This window comes from Cimex lectularius, unplaced genomic scaffold (genome assembly GCF_000648675.2).
Source record: "Cimex lectularius strain Harlan isolate CLEC.00 unplaced genomic scaffold, Clec_2.1 scaffold83, whole genome shotgun sequence".
NCBI classification, from domain to species: Eukaryota; Metazoa; Arthropoda; class Insecta; order Hemiptera; family Cimicidae; genus Cimex; species Cimex lectularius.
Window position 1 is genome coordinate 1,460,280 of NW_019392748.1, and position 22,663 is coordinate 1,482,942.

Consider the following 22,663-nt stretch of genomic DNA (forward strand, 5'->3'; position numbering starts at 1 on the left):
GTCCGAATATTGCTCCGCAAATATAAAGGCTGTTAGACAATTTCCTCCATTTTTTAATTGTTTTGTGAGTATTTCTACAATGCTTAGTGAAATCGTGAATTATCCTCTTTTTTATGTAGTTGTGATAGTTCCTTTCATTGAATTATTAACGTATTATAAACGTGATCTGTGCATCTATTTAGTTGCCCTTTTTCGAAATTTTAAATGTTTACAGAATAATAGCATATATCTATTCTTTTTTTGCATAAAACGTAAATAATATATAAATACAATTAAATGAAAACGTGTGTATAAAATGTGAATGTTTCGTGTCGTGCTTTTATTGAATCGGTAATGTTTCAACGTGAAACGTATTTCGCGGTAGAATTATTAAGTAAATTAGTCACAAAACTTACTAACAAAACAATATTAAAACCGTTGAAGATGTACTCCGAAGTGAATATATTTTGTATATTTCTATTAACAATGACTATTGACAAAATATAAAACGTGTATTGTGGTTGGAGGCAGATGCTATGTCAGTGTGTGAAGGTTAATGTTGCTGCGCTATTCCCGGATGTCCACCTGCTTCCCGTGTGCTCTTATCTGAATTTAAATCCCCCTTCTACTAATATCCTCGATCCAAACTGATATACGTGGGGGATTTGGTATGATAATCGTTATATTTGAATCGCTGTTTGGATTCAACGGTCGTCGAGGTATTTTTTGCCCATTTCGTAAGGTCTGGCATTGGCAAGTTTCAAAATTTGGACGAATGTAATGTAAAAAACAGTTTTTTAAACAAAAACCATCTGGATATTTAAGTTAATATTTCTTGTTTTGTACGTGATTTTTGGCCATTTGCAAATTCTTGTATTGATGTCTTGTGCGTGACAAGAAATGCTATAAACTACTAATGAGCTTATTGTTGTCAATAGTCACTTCTTATAGTCAAAGTCAGGACTGTTTTTTGAAAATTCGTTCTACTGTAAATTTTGTTATTTCGTACTTCTTTGATCCTCTATTAAAAATAAACTTAATGTCATGTCCTTACGATAAATTCGTGTTAAAAAGGCATATTGTTATTGTGTACTTCAGTGTGATAACATATCTACTTTTGTTGAAATTGCGATGTTTTCAAAGAACCCCACCCCCTTAAAATATATAAACAGCAATAATATACAAATGTTATTGTATTTCATAATTATGACCCCCAAAAAACTCATTAATTTCGGGCAGATGGCTGTTCAAAAATAAACTTCAAGGACGAAAATTCTCACTTACAAAACCACGCAATCAAAAACACTCCAGATAAACAAAGGAAAATAATGAAACTATCATAAAGAGATCTTTTAAGGTATAAATTAAAAGAATAAATGTAAAATTCGTTTAATCTCATTTTTAAGGAAGCATCATTGTAAAGATCCTGTCTTGCACGAACTGTATTATTAAAAAAACAAAAAGATTTAAACACTCTCTCGGTCGTCAGAAGATTTCAAACAAAGCCTTGACTCATCCGAAAACAAGTTTTTAGTCCAATCTTGTTCAGACTAATTGATGTGATCTCTTGCGAAACAGCCGAGCTGTTCTGTGCCTGTCAGAGGTTCTGGGCCAGTGGTAGCCTTCTCTCACGTAATCCAGCTTCTGAAAGTCTTCGCCTTAACAGTGTGTAAACTGACATTAACATTTGTAACTCGTTGAAGCTATTGATCTCAACAGCGGTAGAATATCGATTACGGAGAAAATTAGAAACAATAAAACTATCATCTCTCTGAGTTGTGACACGATGGCTACCTGGCATCCTTTGTTGGAAGATTGAAGAAGCCTAGCGTATGTGCCATTCCCAGAACAACTATCCGAAGGGTCTTCTCTCATAAGATACTGGAGGTTACTCAACAAAAGATTGACTATTCAAAGATTTATTTACAAAATCCAACTGTAAACACATGTGGGAGATTTTATCGGTATTTTATTTGCCTGTAATCCTTTAAAATGGACAAAATATTGTTGTAAGATAATCACTGGAGGATTGACTAAGAGATAATTAAAAATAGTTAGGATGGCCGCTTTTTTGCCTCTCAGTGTATATTAGATTGCAATGTTACAAACAGATTTAGATTCTATTATCCAATAGTATAATTTAGACAAAATGTATCTAAAACACTCCAAAGTGTAAAGTGATTACTTACTCAAAAAAACAATATGTAATGAATTATACTTCTGTAATTAATTGTGTAAAAATTGAGAAATTAAATGGTACAAGGGATTTAGCGGTATTTTTGGATGGTGGATTCTCATCTAATAAACATATAGCTAATACAAAACGAATGTTTAAAAACATTAGGGTACATTATGAGAAAATATGCGGATTTGCAATACAGACGTTTTCAGCGCACTGTACTGTAGCATTGTACGTTCAAAACATGAAGTAAATAGCCTAGTCTGATCACCAAATTACAATAAATACATGCATAAATTAGAAATAGTTCAAAATATGATCAAGTTAGATGGCATTTAAAACGAAGTTTGTTAGAGGGCCACATGACTACGCCCTAATTCTTAAAGAAATGCATTTATTAACATTAGTTAATAGGAAAACCATGTTATTTTATCTATAAAAATAAAATTTCTAACTTTAATACATTTATCCAAAAGTATAGTCCTATTTTTTGCAATTATAAAGACAACGCCTTAAATTATCCTTATTTCCTTGTTACTACTAGTGTCGTTCTGAAGCATGCTGATTTGGCATTTTGCCATCGTCAGTGGTTGGTCTGTGTGTTATTTTGCCAATATCAGTTGGTAAAAAGAGAATCCTTGGTGATATGTGACAATATGTTATGAAATGCAGGCACTCATCTGACAGACCAAACCAGCGTAGATAGGGGTTGGAGAATATGTATGATTATACTCTAAGAATAAATCTAAATATATTTTCTCCTCTCTGTCTACAGCTTCTCTAATATTTTATCAATGTAATACCAAAGGTACAATCGATATTTGAAAGCCTGCTACCAAACACACAATTTTGTGGAAGGTGACAGAAAAGCTGGGGCGTCTACACGCTGAAGAGCATTTTTTAAAAATATTTTTACTGATTGGCAGTACATTACTGTTTGAATTAATTTTCTTGCAAGATTTTTAGGCCTATGCTAGGGTTTTTACAGAGGGATTTAGCAAAGATAAACGTACAAATCACATAAAATCTTCATGGGATGGATTGTTCGGTTAGACATTCTGGGTATTTTTCCAATTTTTTTTTTATACGTCTCAATTATGTCGAATTGTCTTTCTATGCCAAACCCGTCCAAGTTCGTACTTCAGATTTCACAAAAAGCCCTATTGTTCGTCTGTCGAGCATGGGCAAAGTTAATGGGAGATAATTTGAGCTTTTTAACATCCGCAGACCTTGTGTGCCTGGGGTCCGTAACGCTCGACAATAGGACGCTTGGTAGTTGCTCGTTGAAACAAAATTATATCACGTCCAGGCCATAAAGCATAAATGCAAAATGTTGACGGGAATAACAAAGTAGGGCAGTGGCGTCCGTGAAAAAGTTGGAAAAGGTTAGCCACCTCTTTGCCCACCAGGGTCAAACTCTTATCGAATCTGTTCCGTGAGGAATAGAGTACCTCCGTGTCGGATTCGTCACGATTCAGAAATCGTAATTGTCGGATTAAAAGCCAATTCGCCCAACCTCGGGTGAGATCATTTACTTTTTCCGTAATTCGTCTGTTGGTGATATTTTTTAAAAGGTCGTAATGGGTTGAACGCACCAAATCGCCAGCCTTTCGTGTCACCGATTATCATAAAACAGTCGATGGAGATCAATAAGAGTAATTTTAGCCTTTATTTTTCCTAAAAGAGTATGGAATTTCAAGGATATTGAATATTTAAGAACTCAAATCACACGTTTTGACCGGTTGAGAGCAATATGATGAGCGTGTATTAAACAGATATATCATCAGTACCAGTAGGAGAACGTTTTATCCCAAATGATTGCGTTAAAGGAAAAAGCAAGCTGTGTATTCGCCAAACTAAAACATTATCTGGAGCAAGTTTGAGTATGGATGGAACAACACTGCGCTATATACAAAAGCGTTTTCCTCCCCTTGGCTACATACGGTGCGACAGGCTGGTTAGATCTGTCAAGGAGACCAAAGCGTACCGTAAAATATCAAATGACACCCTCCAAGTTATCGCCAAAGCTCCACCAATCGATCTGCACCTCATTTGGATAACTACACTGAAGGAAAAAAAAGGGGCCAGCTATCGGAAATACAGGTCTGTGATCAAGAGACGCTCAACTCCATCATGGAAGCTGACCAGTCGACGGCGAAAGCAAAGATGGAAAATGGATCCTCGACAAATGGCAGAATCGATGAACCCATAGCCCAAAGGGCAGAACCACTTTTGAGTACTTTCCAACAATACAAGTGCGAATGGCATCCTTGTGGATTAAGCCCAACCTTTGGCTCTCCCAGTTCCTCAGTGGCCATGGAAACTTCAGGCCATACACAATTTCCGCCTGTCAATCTCTGCAATCTACGGAAGGTGCGACGCGAACCAGGATATGGAACATGTCCTATTCCACTGTGCAAAGTACGAAACCCACAGAGAGCCGCTGAAAAAAAAATGTTCCAAAGTTGGCCAGCAGAAAAACAGAGGCTTATGGTAGACAAAGAAACCTACAAAGTATTCCATAGGGTAGTGAATTGTTTTAAAAATTGGCAATAAGGAAATCGAGTTGTTGTTTTCATTTAGTTAACATTTACATAAAATTTGGCGGAAAACTATACCTATATATGTTAAACAGTACAACTATTTATATTGTTTATTTAATTGTTGACAAAACCTGTCATATGTGTGTGTAACGTATATACACACACATATGAGAGAGAGAAGCAACAGGGGCGTATACCCAATTAGGTTATTTAAATTCAAAGCTCGTTTTTAAGTCCCTTTCCCCTCCTAATTCCTCAGCAACCAGCTAGGAAATAGGAGGGAAATTTAGGCTCACAAGAACAAATCCCATGCGCCCTTAGGAATTTAGTTTAGAATATCACCATATTCCGGTAAGGGTATCCCTTAGGTCGGGCGGGGAAGGAGGAGGGTAAAAAAATCATCAGTACCAAGTTGATTTTTGGTAATCATAACCGCAACTGCTTAAAGTTTTCTAAACGATTTTTGCGAAAATAACTTCAGTAGCGGTCCAAACTATATTTTAACCATCTTGTTTCATATCGGCAAGAACAGCCACAAGGGTGAAATAACGTTGATGAGAGTGTGACGATAAAACGCTGACAGCGGTGCATCAACTAGCATACGGCTCAGCATAATCTCACATTTTTATCTAATAGCTTTCCCCGTAGTTACCCTTCCTTTAAAGAATTAAAGATAATGAGTTTCCCCAGCATGAAATGAAATGCCCGCACGTTTTGACCACATACATTTTGCAGTAATAATTTTACTGACACTAAGCGTAACTAGATGACGGCGAGATCTAAGATAAAAATAAACATATTAATAAAACGTGAAAGTCACAAAATCCAGTTTTAAGTTTATTTATAATATCTCTACGAGTGACTACCGTTTGCATAATTAATTGTAATTAAATAGTAGCAGTTGCTTAAAATATAAAACTTATAAAATTTGCATAAGCAAAATGTGCTATTTTCATTTAAAAGAACAAAATGATATAAACTAATCGATAATAAATTGAGCTGGCTAATCTTCATATCAGAAAATAGATGTAAATTCTAAAATAATAACGTTTTGTATTAATTTAATTAAAACAATTTGTAGTTTGTATTATAATTAAGAGTTTATAGAAATTCCTTTGCTAGTACGATTTTTGAAGTGGAGAGAGATTATTTTTAAATAAATGGAGTGTTTTGGCCATTTTCGCAGCGTATGCATAGTCAATTCATAAAGACCCAAATTTTCATATTTTGCCATTTGACATTGTTGAAATATTCACATAAGAAGCTATTTATGAGATAATTTAGGCACGTTTCAAGTTTCTAACTTACAAGGGGCGCTACGTTGGATCACCGATTGTAATGAAAAATTTTCTGGTAATACTTGGTCAAAAAATATTAAACTCATCTGTCAATGGGTTAAATTTGGTATTTTAGTTTAATGCCATTGTAGTAACTATAAATACGGTCAAATTAAAAAGTTGAGCTAGATCTCCTATGGTTCGTCTGTACTCGCTCTTTACTTGGTTTGCTTATTCATAATCCTGAGTGATGGTCTGAAACGCAAGGATTATGAACGATTGACCATGGAAACCTGATTTTGGGGCAAACCCAGCGCTGACAACCCTCTTGTAGAGAAAGGTTGCTCACAGTGTCACACTTGGTCAAGGAATGCCACGTTGACTCCTTATATGGAGCGAGTAGGCATGATACCCGATATAAAGACAATGTCCTTGGATACGACAGTGGGTTGTTGGGTACCCTGTCCGATTAAAACGGGGGTGTTTCCCCATCTTTAACCATTGTCTATTGCATATAATTATTGTGTAGCCGGGTGTATGTATGTATATTTTTGTTTCATTGTGTGAATGAGTAAGTGACTCTCACAGTGTCGGTAGCTCGCCTTTGGAAAAAAAAGTACATATTAGGAGAAAAAATCAATTGTCAGTACGTTTTTGGGCACACATTACGTTTTCAGTTCATAACTTACCACAACAGTAGGAAAACATTGATTATCCCTAAATTTAATATATATTGTATAAAATATATTAATTTTCATCCTTAAACTATAAATCATCTCTTTTCCTCCATTGTCGCCACAATTTAAACTTGGTATTTTTTTAAAACATCCGTACGTAATTGTAAATGCCGATGGGTTAAAACCGATGTCATAGACCCGAAGAAGTCTTAATCAGACAACGTAACGTTGTATTAATAACAACTCTTGTAACATTTTATACGTTGCGCTCTCTGGATCACAAAGATCGCGTAGAATTCCGAAAACTTTATCTCCAACCACCATCAAAAATACAGGAACTTGCCTATTTGTTTGCTTAGAATAGACATTTTCACGTTTCTTTGTTGTATTCCAGTCTTCTTCATGTAGATCGAACTATGGTAGCGAGCCAATTCGGCCAACAACTAGTTGAGATGGTCCCCTCGGCGTCACTCTTATTCTTAGGCATAGTTTGCAACAGGCTGTAAAACATAAAATACGCACGGATAATTTAACCTCGTCGCCACTTTGTAGGTAGGTATTGCTCAAGGTATTCAAAGAAAAGCACAGTTCAAATACACAGTTTATTAAAAAATAAACAAACGTCTTTACAAGTCGAACCTTCGGAAACGACTTACTTGGTAGGTAAGGACCACTCCGTAGTAAACAATAATCCCAAATCCTATATCTGAAGCTGTAGCTTCACTTAGCTCACTTTATATTTATACTCATTTATACCGAAATATTGCAATAAACAGGAGCGTCCATTGTGATCTGATGTACAAACTTAGACATTTATTTGTGACATTATCAACGACGATCTATCAACCAAGCAACTGAAGTGTATAATGTAGCCAAGAGTCCACACAGGGCGTCAGGGGCTTACTCTTGTTTAAAAGTAAACCCAATTTATCATTCGAAACGACGGGAGGTCGGGTGAATTGATTACCTACCTTGTCGGGTGAGGCCGGCTCGGAAAGACCGTTTCCTTAAGAGATCAACCGTCCCCTAGAAAGTCTAAATTTACTGACGTTTTCGCAATTCCCATGTAACGAAATTTATTTTCGGCAAGTGTTATTTTATATTAGGGCATGTTTCCTGTATGCTAGCTACTGAAGAATTCCGATTTTTACACAGTTTTAATCATTTTATAATATCTTCATCTGTGGCTTATTCAATCAGAAATTAGCCAGAAGATCTAACACTAGGCGAAGCCATTGACTACTCGCTGTGGAAGGCCATAAAAAAATTAAAAGACCAACCGCCTAAATTCCTCCATTAAAAAAAAGAGGATAGTACATGGGCGAGAGACAGCAGAGAAAAAGCCGAATTGTTTGCTAGTTACCTTGCTGAAATCTTCAAACCAAATGCAAATATCAGTGGCTTGTTACTTGAAGTAACAATCACTCCACAAGTAGAAAATATAAAGCTAGTTACACCTAAACAAGTAACACAAAACAAGATAAACGAATGGACAAAAAAATGGAAAATCAAGCTAAATCAGCATAAATCAGTTCATCTAATCTTTACAAACAAAAACTGGACCATGTTCCGCTCACAATCGATGGAACTACAATACCGTACAGCGATACAGCTAAATATCTGGGAACGACCTTAGATTTTTAAACAACAAATTTGAAATAAAAAGATTAATGTTATGAACTGGATTCGAACCGGCTTAGGTGGTTAGAGCGTTGCGGTACAGTTCCGAAGACAGTGGGTTCGAATCCCATCCGTGACAATGGCCTTCAAATTTCGTGTTTAAATTGACGTATATATTTATTATATTAATCCATGTATGTATTTAGTAGTTATAATTAATCGTATTAATTGTTTAAATTAATTATAATTTTTATCTAAAGTCTTGGTTGAGATGAAAAGCTAGTGACACGAGCGGGGTTCGAACCCACGACCTTCTCTTTGCTTTTTCATTTCAACCAGGACCTTAGATTAAATAGCTGAGGTGAGGAGTTGGTGACCGAGTGGATCGAAGTCACGTTAGCTCGAAGTGGTTAGAGCAATGGCGTATTAAGCCGAAGGTCATGGGTTCGAATACCTCTCTTGACACTAGCTTTTTTATCTCAACCAAGAGCTTTGAAAAAACGTATAGTATATATTTATGTTACAAGTGATGATTTATAAGGATATCAAAAGGGCAGATGTTTTCTAAATCGGTTCAGGATAAAATTGAGCGAATAATCAATTTTTTAAAAATTACCTTTGTCAGAGTGAAAAGAGTGAATCTCCCATGTTGTTTTCTCATGGAAGATATTTTTGTAAACTTAGATATTATCACTTTTTTTGGTTACCTTAAATTTTCAATATACTTTGAATGTTAGCTATATTTCTGCTTCAGAGGTGTTAAATTTGCAGTTCTCGTGAGACAATGGATTCTCTTAAGGTCTAATTTTAGTAGTTCTCATCCCCCGTGTTTACGATTAGGGTAGGTCGTGCCCCCCGAAGGCCGTTTTAAATGGGATCCACCTATTTACAGACCAGATGAGCCATAACAGAAATATGTGTGAATTCAAGATTGATTTTGAGTAAAAATTGCCCTTAGATATGTAAAGAGACCATATTAAACTTAACCAGCTCGTCCACGGTAAAGAAGTACCTTTTCAGTGTTCCCATGGATACGGCAATAATCTTCAGTCAATTGTCGCCCATTGTGCTCTCCCAAGGCTGACTTACTCGAATCACCGACCCTCCCTTTATTATTATTATTTTTTTTATTTACGATTTTTCCCCTCCTATGCTCTTTTTTTAACCTATTCTCGATTATAATCTGAAAGAATGCCTTTATACTTCAGCGAAGTTAAGCCGATCTAAACAGAAAACTCGCAGCCTTTTACAGTTGTTTAATTCTTGGCCAGGGAGAAACCTTGGCCAAAACCTAAATCTATTGGTTTTTGTAATTTTAATGTATAATTCGTACAGTTTCTGCCTTCAAAAATGAAACTGCTATGGTACAATATACATAATAGAAAACTACATTATTCAGCCATATTACATCGTCTCAACAAGAGGAAATTTATTATGTTATCAAATAAATATAATTTCTCTTTTCCTTAATCATATAACTTGTATCCAAAATCTGAGCATCTTCAAGTTTTTAAGAGCCTAATGAATCTCCGAAATTCTTAATTGGCAGTTTTTCATCGGTTATTTAAACAATTTCGTTAAGGGGATTAATAAAAATTCTTCTCTTCTTGTCATTAGTCAAACAAAAATTCGAGTAGTTTTTGATTCGTTAATAAAATAGGATGAAAGGTAATATAATTTTTTTTTAATTCTTCTTTTTTTGAAGAACTGTAATCGTTCGTCGCAACATAGTTATACATATAAATAATAGCATGGAAACATGTACATCCAGTGAATTATAAAAATCTTTAATACTGTTCTTAACATAGGAGATAATGAAGTTTTGTAGAATACTTGGAAATAATGATGTTAAGATAAGATCTTAGGATGATTATATAAATATTATGTATTGTGTTATAAATTAACGTTCTTAATTTTTACTACTTATTTTCTTCTGGAAGTTCGTTATTTAAACCAGAAGAAATGTTTTTTTTTCTTCTCCCATATCTTGTTAATTTCCGATCGTAAAAGTTATGTTTGATAGGGAATCTTTAATGAATGACCGTTTAATATAAGGACGCACCTCAATGGTCTCGTGTTTAATCTTATTATTGTAGATTACATGCTTAGCTTTTTCCTACAGAATATTTTTAGTTTTAGTCTATATATATAAGAAATATTTGATACTAATTATAGTTCTGTTTAAATTTTGTTATTCTTTTGAGATTTATGATTAACTTTCTCCATTTCCTGACATATGGCGGACCTTGGGAGTCAATAGATTTAAGCCAACACTATGGGGATTAGTCAATTTATTGAGAAATTGTGACATTACATCGTGTCGATGAACTGGTTGATCAATATTGATTGAACATTCGCTGTTTATATATAGTCAGGTGTGTTTATCGTCGTCTTTTTTTTTTTTTTTTTTTTTAATAAATTAAAAGCGCTCCTAGACGAACCGCGAGTTCAATTTCCATCAAGTTGACTTTAAATACGTTTGCTATTGACGTGGGCGGTTTTAAATTTAATTTTTATTCGAAATGATCGAACAAATTGTACCCCGGTGCATTTTTACCAGTCATTTTGAACGGTGACTTGCACGAAATGTAGAAATTAAAATGCCTACGCTTAAGGTCAGGGGATTATTAAAAAACATTTTTAACATAAAACCGGCTTTAAAATCCTAGGTTATTTATTTTAGCACCGATAGTAATAATATAAATAACTAGTTTTACACGTGTAATATTTACTTGGCGCATTTTCTTATAAGTTTATAAAAAGAAACCGTATATAGAAAATCACGAAATGCACGTAACAATAAAAATAAATATATTTTTTTTATGCTTTGAACACACTTCCTCGCTTATAAAAAATCTTAAATACTGTTCTTAAAACCTTTTCGCATAATTTATTACCATTGTGCGTGATTAAATCAGAATTTTAAAAAACCGGTTTAAGATAAGTTAAATGGATTTTAGAAATGTAATTCCTTTCCTGCGATGATTTTAGCATCAGCATGCTTAAAAATCAAGGTCCTCAATGTTCCCCTCTCGCGATTTGCTTTAATATTGCATTTAGAAAGAAAAAAAGAACATGTAACACTTATGACAATCGATTCATTGTATCATATCTTTTTTTTTTTTTTTTCAAAAAGACTAGCTGTGAATCAAAAGATACAAGGCGTTTGCAAAAAAAGAAAAGAGCGATGAAAGGGGAAGATTGATGAAGAAGCCGTTAATTAGAGAATGAGATAATTAGAAATGGTTCGTTAAAAGAGTCGGATACCTTTATATTAAACAATGATTGAGATCTGCAACTATTGTTAAAGCTGACCTCGAGTACGAGTTATTACTGCGAAGATTGCTGGGTCGTGGTATAAAATTCTACAAAATATAACTACTCTTTGATTCATATTTCTTCTTATTACTTACAATATCATTTTTATCTTGTTAAGCTGTATTGCAAACCAGATAAAAACCAAAAGACGTTATTAATCAATATTATAAATAATTGCAACCAGAATGGCCAAAAAATGTGGTTCTAAGAGCTGAAAAGTTGATATTTTTCTTAATACCATTTCCAACTGTAAGCATTATCTTCCCAAGTAAATCAACTCAAGATATTCCTTTGGTAGAACTAAGAATGTTCTTTTGATCTTGTTCAGATCGATTCTGAGCTTTACACACCTCGATACAACATATAAATTTTTAAATCAAAATTTCCACCTTTGATGTACGATCATTCGCAGAATTATCTCACCCTGCTGCCCCAATCTTCGCGCCGTCGGTCTATGTCTACTTTGCGTTTTGACTCACACATCCAGACAGGTAACGAGCTTCGAAAAACTCGAGTATCAAATTGAATTAATAAAAATGAAGTTAGTTAATTAAACTATCAAAAATTAAGCTCGTAAAGTTAGACCTTTTATAGAATTTTTCATACGCATTTGTTGTTTTATTTAGCGTTTCTTGGGACAAATCTTTAATTGTCAGAATTAGTCAGAAAGAGAAAGGCGTACAAATTCAACCAATCTGATTTCAAAATATCACAATAATCGTGAAATTTTAAAAGCAAAGAATTTTAACGGATCTACCAGTCGTTTGCGTTTAATACATATGGAAAATCAGCGCCTCGCTGCTCCCTGCTTATAACCCTACTATTGCGCCATTTTATTAAGGTCGGTAATAATTTTTTTGAAACATACTGGGAAAGTTTTTGCTCATATTTCATTATATTAAAATTATTTTTATGCTTAAGTACATCAGCAATGACGTACTTCTTTTATCAAAGATTTAAATTTATACCAAATACATTTTTTTATAGGGTGATATGATGTAAATGGATTTAACGGGACCATCCTTTTCAATTTTCTCATCTTTCTTTCACACGTTTATAAAATATCAACTCCCAAATAAATTGATTGTTGAGAGCAACACCAAGTCCTGCTCTGCAATTAAAAAAATCTTTAAGCCTGAAGTTTAGCTTTTCATATGGCAGATGTGATCAGCAGAAAGCAAAATAAAAAAAAAGTTTAGGTTTTCCAAATAGTTTTCACTCGATTTCCGTTTCGCTCAGGCCAGCGAACTTGATATATTTTTTTATTTTTTTTAAACTGAACTACTCTAGTTTTTCGTGGCATCCTATTATTTCGCTCCTCAATAATTACATCCCAAATTCATTAAAAGCAAATATTAATTAAAAATCTGGCGTAGTATAATGCCGGATACATAGATGGAAGATTAGAAGATTAGAAGGGAGATATATCTCACGTGCACATTTATTGTAATGATGGCCTTTCAAGCTTACTCAAAAACAAGGAAACATTTTATTTTGTAAATAATTGTACATTTAAGAATTAACTTATAAAACACATTTTCTCTTTACAAATGCATGTTTTATTTTGATAGTATTGCTTTTACCTTCTTGTTCGGTAGATTCACTTCAGTCTTGATGACTTAATTTTTTTGTACAAGGTAACTAGAAAAGGTTTTTTGATTGTTTTTGTATCCTTAATCAACATTTCTATTTACATAGGAGATTAGATGTTAGGACATTCCGTCAGTTCGTAAAGAAAAAATGTCTTGAACAGTTCACAGCAAATGATAAAATATTTTCTTTTTCATGGATTCAAAGCGATTCGTGACTGCTTATTGTATAGATTTTAGCACGGTACTAGTGAGAAAGAGGCAGCTAATAAAATTTGCGCTGCATTTGGTGATATAGCCCAAAAGTGGTTCCCAAAGTTTTCTTCTGGGAATGAGGGGATTGAAGATGAATTGAGTGATGCTATCGAACTAGATTCGCTTCATATTGACAAGAGCTTGCCAGAATATTCATCGTAAGGGGTAAAACCAATTGATCTTAGATTCACTTGGGAAGACGTATAAGCCCAGCAAACGGGTTCCTCCAAAATTGACCGACGGTAACAAGCTCAGCGTCTAAACATTAGACTTTCATTGTTTTCACAAAGTAGAGACTTTTTTGACCATTGGAATGAAAAATGTAATCCTACCATGAGGTTGTACCATTGTCGTTCACCAAATGTCCCAGTCCCGATGGCGCAAAAACCTAATATTCGCCAAAAGATGATGCTTTGTGTTTAGTGGATAGGGTAGGCATTGTGAACTACGAACTCCTACCACATGCAAAGACGATTGAGAAGAAAAATTGGAAATAATAATTGCCTGACCATAACCGCACGAATCTACTCAAACCAACTGATACGAGTATCCATTGTCCTGGCTCAGAAACAACCTGCTATCGTGAACAGAAAAGGTGTAATTTTTTACCATGGCAACGAAAGGACTTATATAGCCAGAATGGCAGAGTTGATAACGAAGCTTCGTTGCAGTTGCAAGTCCTACTACACCCTCGGTACTCTCCGGACCTGGCCCCATCTGACTTTCACCTTTTCTTAGCAATGCGCATGGCAGTCAAATACGCAATCAGGGGTTCGATAATCGCCTACATCTGGAAATCGAGCCGAGTTTATTTTTTATGTCCCGGTACACACATGAGAAGGTCATAACTGAGAACTTTTGTAAGAAGGGCATTAAGAACTGAGCTAGTAGCACATTAGGAGAAGGTTAAGATAAATACAGTAGTTTTTAGGAATACATTTATTTGTGTGGTACTTCACGTTTTTCGCATGTTCAAAATTGGGCGGCATCAAAAACCAGCTTCTCATTGGAACGTCTCGTTGACGGTGGATCGACTACAATCATGTCGAAAAACGTGTTTGTAACTCCTTCAATCTGATGATGAGCGTTTAATGCTTGAAATCCGGACGTTATAAACAACTAATTGTGAGTGAAAACTATCTTTTAAAGTAGTTAAGCAAATTTTATGTCTTCAAGTGTATGATACCTCGCCCCAATGATGCCTATTTGTATGAATAGGTCCTGCAGGAGCAAGGTCAGAATTAAGGCAGATAGAAGCCAACTTCCATATTATTTTGTTGCTTGTTATTGTTATTGCTTAAATGTTTACATTGAATTTCCAACAAATCACGCAATTTTGAACATGTGAGTTTCAACCTAGATTAGTCAAGTTCTTTAAATTGCTGAAATTGTGTATCCTCGTTGGAATTATCTTATTATTATTATTATTTTATTTTTGATTATTATTATTGACCTATGTTCCTCAGAATATTGACCTCAGAGTAAATAGAAACAGAACACGCGAAAATCCCCTCCCATATTGATCTGTACGATTTATAAGGTGAAAATGTAACCGATGTCGATTGTAATGAATGAAAATGTGTTCTAAAAAAAAGTCTGTGAAAACAACTCTATTACTCCGAGAATCATCGTGGCAAGTTTTAAAATTAAATAAACAAGTTAGTCATTTTTTTCCTTATTTTCCTCTTTTGAAATGTCACTCTTCGTATTGTTGGAAACTTTGAGACAAAAGTGTACGGACAACTGCTCTTGATAATTTGCCGAAGTTAATCACACTGGTTGTTATTAAACTCGTGTAACTTTCAAATAAGTGCTGTGACGTTATAAACTTCATTTACAAGGTCGGTCTTGGAAGTTTGTTAATCTTTAATCTCGAAGGGAAATTATTAACAATTTATTATAATTTGATCAGTTATGGACGTTACGTGTTGTACTAATGTTAACTTTTTATTAATGAGAAATTATAAATTGAAATCCAATTCTGAATTATTAATAAATGTAATTAATACGTAAATATCTAAAAATATTTATTTTTTCCCTGTAAAAATCTGGAATAAGTATTATTTTATTACTATATTTTCTCACCCTTGCTTGCTTTTTAGTAGTACATAATACACAAAAATTAACAAGAAATTGAACAGAAAGATTAACAATTTAAAATAATACAATTTCAAATTTAAAATTATACATTTTGAAATTGTGTGCTCTAACAGTTTCCGAACTTATTTTGCCCAGGGTTACTGAGAACTCAATTATAAATAAGATGCATTGACAATAAAACCTGTTGGAAATTTTCTTTTACAGTTAATCTTCCCCTGGAAACATATTTTTTTATTATTACAGTAAAGCAAATGATATAATTTTTTAAATAACTGCAATTTATGAGTATTTCCTGGTGGTTCAACCCCTTTGTCCATGGTGACCATTTATGATTTATGTCTATACCTTGCAAAGTGTACTATGGAATTTGCACTTTCGTACAAGCCACTTTACTAATTTCTTCAGGATTATTGCCTTTACAAAATAGTATCAGATCTAAGCTTTACAATAAAGCTCTGCTTCTTCTTGGTACATAATCTATTTCAGTTTTACCTGTTTTTAGTTTTTTTTCTTCTTGTAAAATCAGTAGTCGGTGAGAAGTCTTATGATTTTCCTCAATTTTTGGCTGGTGACACAAACTTTTTTCATTCTATTTAATCAAGTTACAAACACTTTTAGTCATTTTATTATAGTGTGAGATCTTTTTAAATCTGTCCAGTTCCACTACTAGTATACTCTAGAGTGTGCTTTGGTGATTCTGGTCTGATAGGTTGAATGAAGCTTTATCTTATGCTAGGTTTGTCATCTACTAGTTCATTTCGTTCAATTTTCTCATGCTCTGCCAACCACATCATTACTTTTTCTCATACATAGGACGCGATTTTCAGACTAGCTTGGAACTGAAGTTAATAAACTTAATACTATTAATGTTTCCTGGTTTATGAGAGTATTTATGCCTAAAGTTTAATTGTATGGGCTTTAGCTTAGAATATAGAAACGATGCAATTTGAGCCGCTAATATTTCTCTTTTAAAATTTTTTTAATTCTCTCGTTTAATGAATCCAAAACTTTGTGAAGCGACACCCAAATATTTATACCTATCCCTATCCCTCTGGTTTCACTGATGGTTTAGGAGTTTGTTATTTCTGGTTTCTGTAATTTTATTTTATACATCGATAGCCATAGTTTTAATTTCATTTTGTCCCGTTTAGTAATGACTTTACTTTAAAATACAGTTTTATTTCAATAAAAGTTCATATACCATCCTTTGAATGTATGGAGGTGAAAATCAATTGAGAAAGACATTGAATAACATTTTGAAAAGTACTTGAACACCATGATGCTAATGGTGACCATGAGTCTAATAAATAATATCTATATATATTATCTTATAGCAACAACTTCCGAATAGCAAGAAAAACATCTATTTGATCTTTGTAACCAAACAGTCAAAATAAAAAGTTCAGACATCACTGCCAAGATTTGTCTTGCAGAAACAATGTCAGTTAGAATGCCAAACTGATAATTAAAGAGTAGAATATTTTTAGACTGCCCGGCGTTTACAGTGTCTGGCTTATTTACTCTTTTTTGTTATATTTAGGAAAACATTGCAGAGGAATTTAAAAAGTGCTTTTTTCAGGTCTGAGCTTGGAAAACAACTTGGCTCTGGTCGGGCCGCAATCTCCCCTTGACATGAAACCCGATACGGCAAGTTTACTGGTCGGAGGTTTCAGCCCAACTGGAGGTACATCAGGATCAACGAGCCCTACGTAAGTTCTTTTAAATTTTTCAAAACCTAAGCATAACAGTCATTTTAGCTATGCATGGAGCGTACAATTTGTATTTAATTTATAATATTAATTTAATAAATCCTATGCTGAAATATAAGCACAATCAACACAAATACAGCATTTTTTATATTTGGTTTCAATTTATTTGGTTCTCTGTTTTTATATTTGGTAGCAAATATCATTGTTTTTCTTTGTTAAATTAATTTAGAAGAACTTTTTTTATGTTATATGTCAAAAGCAAAATCCCTTTTAAAATATTGTTAAAACTGTAAAAAAATAAAATATAATTTTAAAATTTTTGGACACTATCATATTGTGAAATTGTTACTTCCAAGTGATCATTTTAAATACTTTTAACATTTAAATATATACAAAAAAACTAGATTGCATTGTATTTGTTTATAAATTATAGTGGAAAAATGTGTAATTAACTTATGGGAAAAATTGTGATGTTGAATTTTAATATCCTGGGAATCGTGAATTAAAATAAAAAGTGAACTGCCTTGACTGGACTACATAGTTACCAACAGAATTAAAATGAGTTTCGCTCTCGGCTCACCTTGACAGTGGGATTTGTATTTTAATATCAGTATGTATAGTTCCCATGTCAAAGTACTTGTTTTTTGTATGGAACTTGAGCAATGAAAATAAATTAGTTATAAAATAAAAGGCGTAAATTTTAATGAAGTTCATATTTGTTTCAATTTAAAAAAAATTTGTTAACTTTGTTTAATGATAAATATATTTCCTATGTTCTATTGTTCGAGCAAAATAGAAGTATGTAAAAAATTCTAGCCATACAGTGGATGATTTTAAACATCCATTGCATATGCAGTTTCAATTCATTTTTCCACAAATTCATTTTTCATTTTGAACTTTCTTTCATTGAAAATATATTGGTTGTAAAGAACTTTCTTCTTTCTTTACTTTTCTTTCATCAATAAATGACAATTATCTCTTCTGTAAGTATATTTTTATCTCAAATTATTTTTGAATTTGTTAGCATGTTTAACAGTTTGGTATTTTTTCCACTTCTAGTGAGAAGAAAAGAACTAAAACAAAGTGAAAGTATTTTTTACAATGATATTTTTGTTGGAAAACTTTTGAAATAATGTTTTTTTATTTATTTAATTTATTTATATTTTATAAATTTATTAAACCTTAGTTTAATACTAATTATAAATGTGTAGTATTAAGTGATTTAATTAATAATTATTTAGAGGTCGTGAGATGATGTCTGGTGTAATAAAGGTACTAATTATAAAGAAAGGTGAACAGAGGAGAAACTAAAAGACCACAACAACTATAAATAATTTTTCAAAACACAGAGATAAAGTTGATCGATTAAGCAATTATTTGTAAATCGTTTTATAAAAACTTTTTTAAAGCATATAATAAAGAAAATAGTTTAAAATTGTAGTTCAAGTTCTTTTTTGTTTTTATTTTTCAGAACATTCAATATTGGTCACAGTAGCGTTTTAGGAAATGGAAACAAAAGCACTGTCGTATACCCTCCTAATCACCCTCTCAGTGGTTCAAAACATCTCTGTAGTATCTGTGGCGACAGAGCATCGGGGAAACACTACGGTGTCTACAGGTAACAAACAGGCATTGGATAATTTTAGTCTATTTTTTAAATGCTCCATTTCTCTTTAAACTTGCCCTTGAAGGATGCCAAAAATCTCTTTTTGGCTCATAGATAATTTTTCATTACACGGAGAGTCGGTCAACTTGTCACGGATATATTTCTGACTGACCTCTGCCAGGTCTGATGTTTTTTCTTTAAATTTAAATTTTTCAGTTGTGAAGGATGTAAAGGATTTTTCAAGAGGACAGTCAGAAAAGACTTGAGCTACGCATGCCGAGAGGACAAACAATGTCTTGTTGACAAAAAGCAAAGGAACAGATGCCAATATTGTAGGTATCAAAAATGCCTTTCTATGGGCATGAAACGTGAGGCTGTCCAGGTGAAATATCACAAAATTAGCTTTATAGCACAAGCTTTATTTTGTATATGCGAAACAAATAAAATAGCTAGGTCATAAAATTTTAGGAAGAAAGGCAAAGGACAAAGGACAGAGACCAAAATGAAGTTGAAAGTACAAGTAGCTTCCATACTGACATGCCTGTCGAAAGGATTCTTGAAGCGGAGAGAAGAGTCGATTGTAAAATAGAAACACCTCCAATCGACTTTGAGGTAATTATTTTTATCGATTATAATACCAACCCTAGTTTTATTCAAAAAAAAAATTGTAGAAAGGTGTGCTGAGATGATCATCTCTGATTTACTTACCTGGTTTTGTCTGTCACCTTGCATTTACCCATTTTTCAGTGGTTGTTCTAAATCAAAAGATTGTTATAAAAGGCACAAACGACAAAATAACACACAGCTTCTTCAGGCTAACCACTGAAGATGACAAAATACCGAAACACATTTATGTTCAAGAGATGATAAAATTATTTTTTTTTTAATTTTGTGTCAGGAGATCAATAAATATATATGAACAATTTGATGTATGTAAGATACTAGAACCTTAAGCTATTATTAATTCTTAATAAATTCATAATTCCTTTAAATTTTGATCCTGTGATGAATTGTATTTTAAAATGTATTAAGGATACCAGAATTCAAATTATTCATGTTCTTTTTTCCCCGCATGTAAGCAACCGAGCGAAAGAAGTACACATTTTTTTATTTTTAGAATCAAACAAATGAGATCTGTCAAGCGACTGACAAACAACTTTTTCAACTTGTCGACTGGGCAAAACATATACCCCATTTTACTTCATTACCCCTAGAAGACCAAATCTTACTTCTTAATGCGGGTAACATTATTATATAATTATTAAAAAATATTGTTTGAAAAAGCACGGATAAGTCATTATTGATTATGAATCAGGTTGGAATGAACTCCTCATAGCAGGATTTTCCCATCGTTCTGTGACAATCAGGGACGGTTTGGTACTCGGATCCGGAGTGACCATCAATAGGAATAACGCACATCAAGCTGGAATGGGAACGATTTACGATCGAGTATTAACAGAGCTCATTGCTAAGATGAGAGAGATGAAAATGGACAAGACGGAATTGGGTTGTCTCAGAACAATAATTCTTTACAATCCAGGTAATTTTTCATTGCATTTATATATCTTTTTGAAAAAAAATTCTTCTATTTTTTTGTACAGAAGTCAGAGGCCTAAAGTCAGTTCAAGATGTAGAAATGCTCAGGGAAAAGGTTTACGCTGCGCTTGAAGAATATTCTAGGATGAGCCACCCTGATGAACCCGGGAGGTTCGCCAAACTACTGTTAAGGTTGCCCTCGCTTAGGTCGATTGGCCTCAAATGTCAAGAACACCTGTTCTTTTACCGAGCCATCGGTGACGTTTCTGTCGACACATTTCTACTACAAATGCTTGAATCACCTGAAAGGCTTTAAATTGTTATAACACATTGTTTCTTTTTTTAAAAATTATATATTTTTTTTAGAATTTTACGATCCCTGTATATTTTAAGGCTTTATAAATTCTAAACGGTTATGGAAGCTTCGAATCCAATAAACCATAGATTACCATGTAATGCAAATAATATACAACACTTATTTTGTAGGACTAAAGAATTGTGACATGAATTTCTCTGCACAAGAGAGTTTGGCTCATATTAGATGTTTTTTCGTGAAGACTTTGTATTATAGAAAGTAAGAATTAGAAACTTCTCATTAATTAAATTCCTTTTTGGCTCCCAATGATATTAAACGTTGGGAAAGAAAAGTTTCTTATACATTGAACAACTATAATCATACAATTCCAGTATGTACCTATATATTATATATAATTGTTGTTATAAATCTCTAAAAATATACGTTTTATTTTATTTTTACATAAAAATCGTTGAATCTTAATTAAATGCTATCAATGTTAAAAGAAAATTGTAAAATTTTATTGTAATTGTTGACTGTTGTGATTTTTAAAACTTGGCAAATTGTACAATTTGATAGATGAATATTTTATTTCTTCTACATGTTCATCAATGTGATAAGCAGAAACCGATATGGTTTTTATTTTGTTTTCTTTTTTTAGGTGCAGCGTAATAAAACATTCATTATTTAATAAGTGTTTCATAATTAAAAAAATAAATATATAAAATATTATATTTCAATTATATCTAATTCGACCTTAATCCTAGAATAGTAGTCTACATTCTCAATCCCTTTCACAAACCAGGTATTCAAAACATGATGCCCATAAAATTGTTCTTATCACATTGACTATTATTACATTATGTAATATAACTAATCTTTGAAAAAATATTGTAAAAGTAGTCATAATTGTTAGTTTAACTCTTTTCGTAGTGCTGAGATCTCAATCTGTAATGATTAAATATTTAAATAAAAATTTAAAAAAACACATACATACAAATATCTTGGAAACATTATTTATACAGTGGTACCTTGAAATTGGAGTGCCCCAACATACAATTTTAAGAACCGAGCCTACTATGATATCACAACCATCACAGAATTTCTGTCATGTTTAATTTTAACTTAATTACGTGCCTAGTTATTTAGATCTTTTGCGTATAGTATAATTTGTTTAATTAAGTTACGCAAAAGTAAAGTGAATGAAGCAATTAAATTTGAACTATGAAAATATATGTGTAGAGATTAGTGATCGTTAATCGATAGTTTTTCAGATATCGTGAGATGCGGTCGGGTGTGATGTAGGTTTCAGAAAAACATTTTCTTTATCGTGCCAACGTTTCGATCTTTTATTGAGATCATCTTCAGGGCTCAATAAAAGATCGAAACGTTGGCATGATAAAGAAAATGTTTTTCTGAAACCTACATCACACCTGACCGCATCTCACAATATCTGAATAACTATGAAAATGTAAGCCGAAGCTAATTGTCTAATCTTTGGATAATCGCTTTCCATGTAAATAAGTTTATTTGGTTTTATTTTGTATACAACAGCTATTCATTATAAATTCATTATTATAAAAACATTGAGTTAATCTCATTTCTATGGCAAAAATTGATTTGAGATATTTTGACTTATGAGCAGTCGCAAATTAAACTCATATCTCACCGTACCACTGTAAAAACTATGGAAATTATTAGGTCTTGTCAAAATATTAAGAATCATGCTTTAGAAAAAAACAATCACTTTTTTTAAAATAAACATACCACCTCTCAATATGATACCTCTTTTGTGTAAATTTTACACTTTGTTGTGAATATCGTATTGAGGTGATGAACCTTTATGTAGCTGGATCATTTCCGATCATCATGGTCTGCCTATTCTCACCGGTTTTATCTGTCAAACAAGCTGCTGTATCGGCATAAGATAAAATGCTTTATTTACAACAGAAATATGTAGTACAATTTTAACATTGAGAG

At 33.0% G+C, this 22,663-nt stretch overlaps 1 protein-coding gene across 2 annotated transcripts in view; it reads left to right on the forward strand.

Annotated features, from left to right (window-relative positions):
* The window catches only part of LOC106665686 (retinoic acid receptor RXR-like), a 55,305-nt gene extending 33,634 nt beyond the window's left edge, over positions 1 to 21,671 (forward strand). For both annotated transcript variants that reach the window (XM_014392303.2, XM_014392301.2), the window contains exons 2-8: positions 17,117 to 17,246; positions 18,718 to 18,864; positions 19,069 to 19,234; positions 19,321 to 19,464; positions 19,970 to 20,093; positions 20,168 to 20,392; positions 20,454 to 21,671. In XM_014392303.2, the coding sequence (XP_014247789.1) occupies positions 17,117 to 17,246; positions 18,718 to 18,864; positions 19,069 to 19,234; positions 19,321 to 19,464; positions 19,970 to 20,093; positions 20,168 to 20,392; positions 20,454 to 20,704 (1,187 nt within the window). In that variant the 3' untranslated portion in view covers positions 20,705 to 21,671. The remainder of the gene's footprint in view (positions 1 to 17,116; positions 17,247 to 18,717; positions 18,865 to 19,068; positions 19,235 to 19,320; positions 19,465 to 19,969; positions 20,094 to 20,167; positions 20,393 to 20,453) is intronic.
* Positions 21,672 to 22,663: the final 992 nt, after the last annotated feature.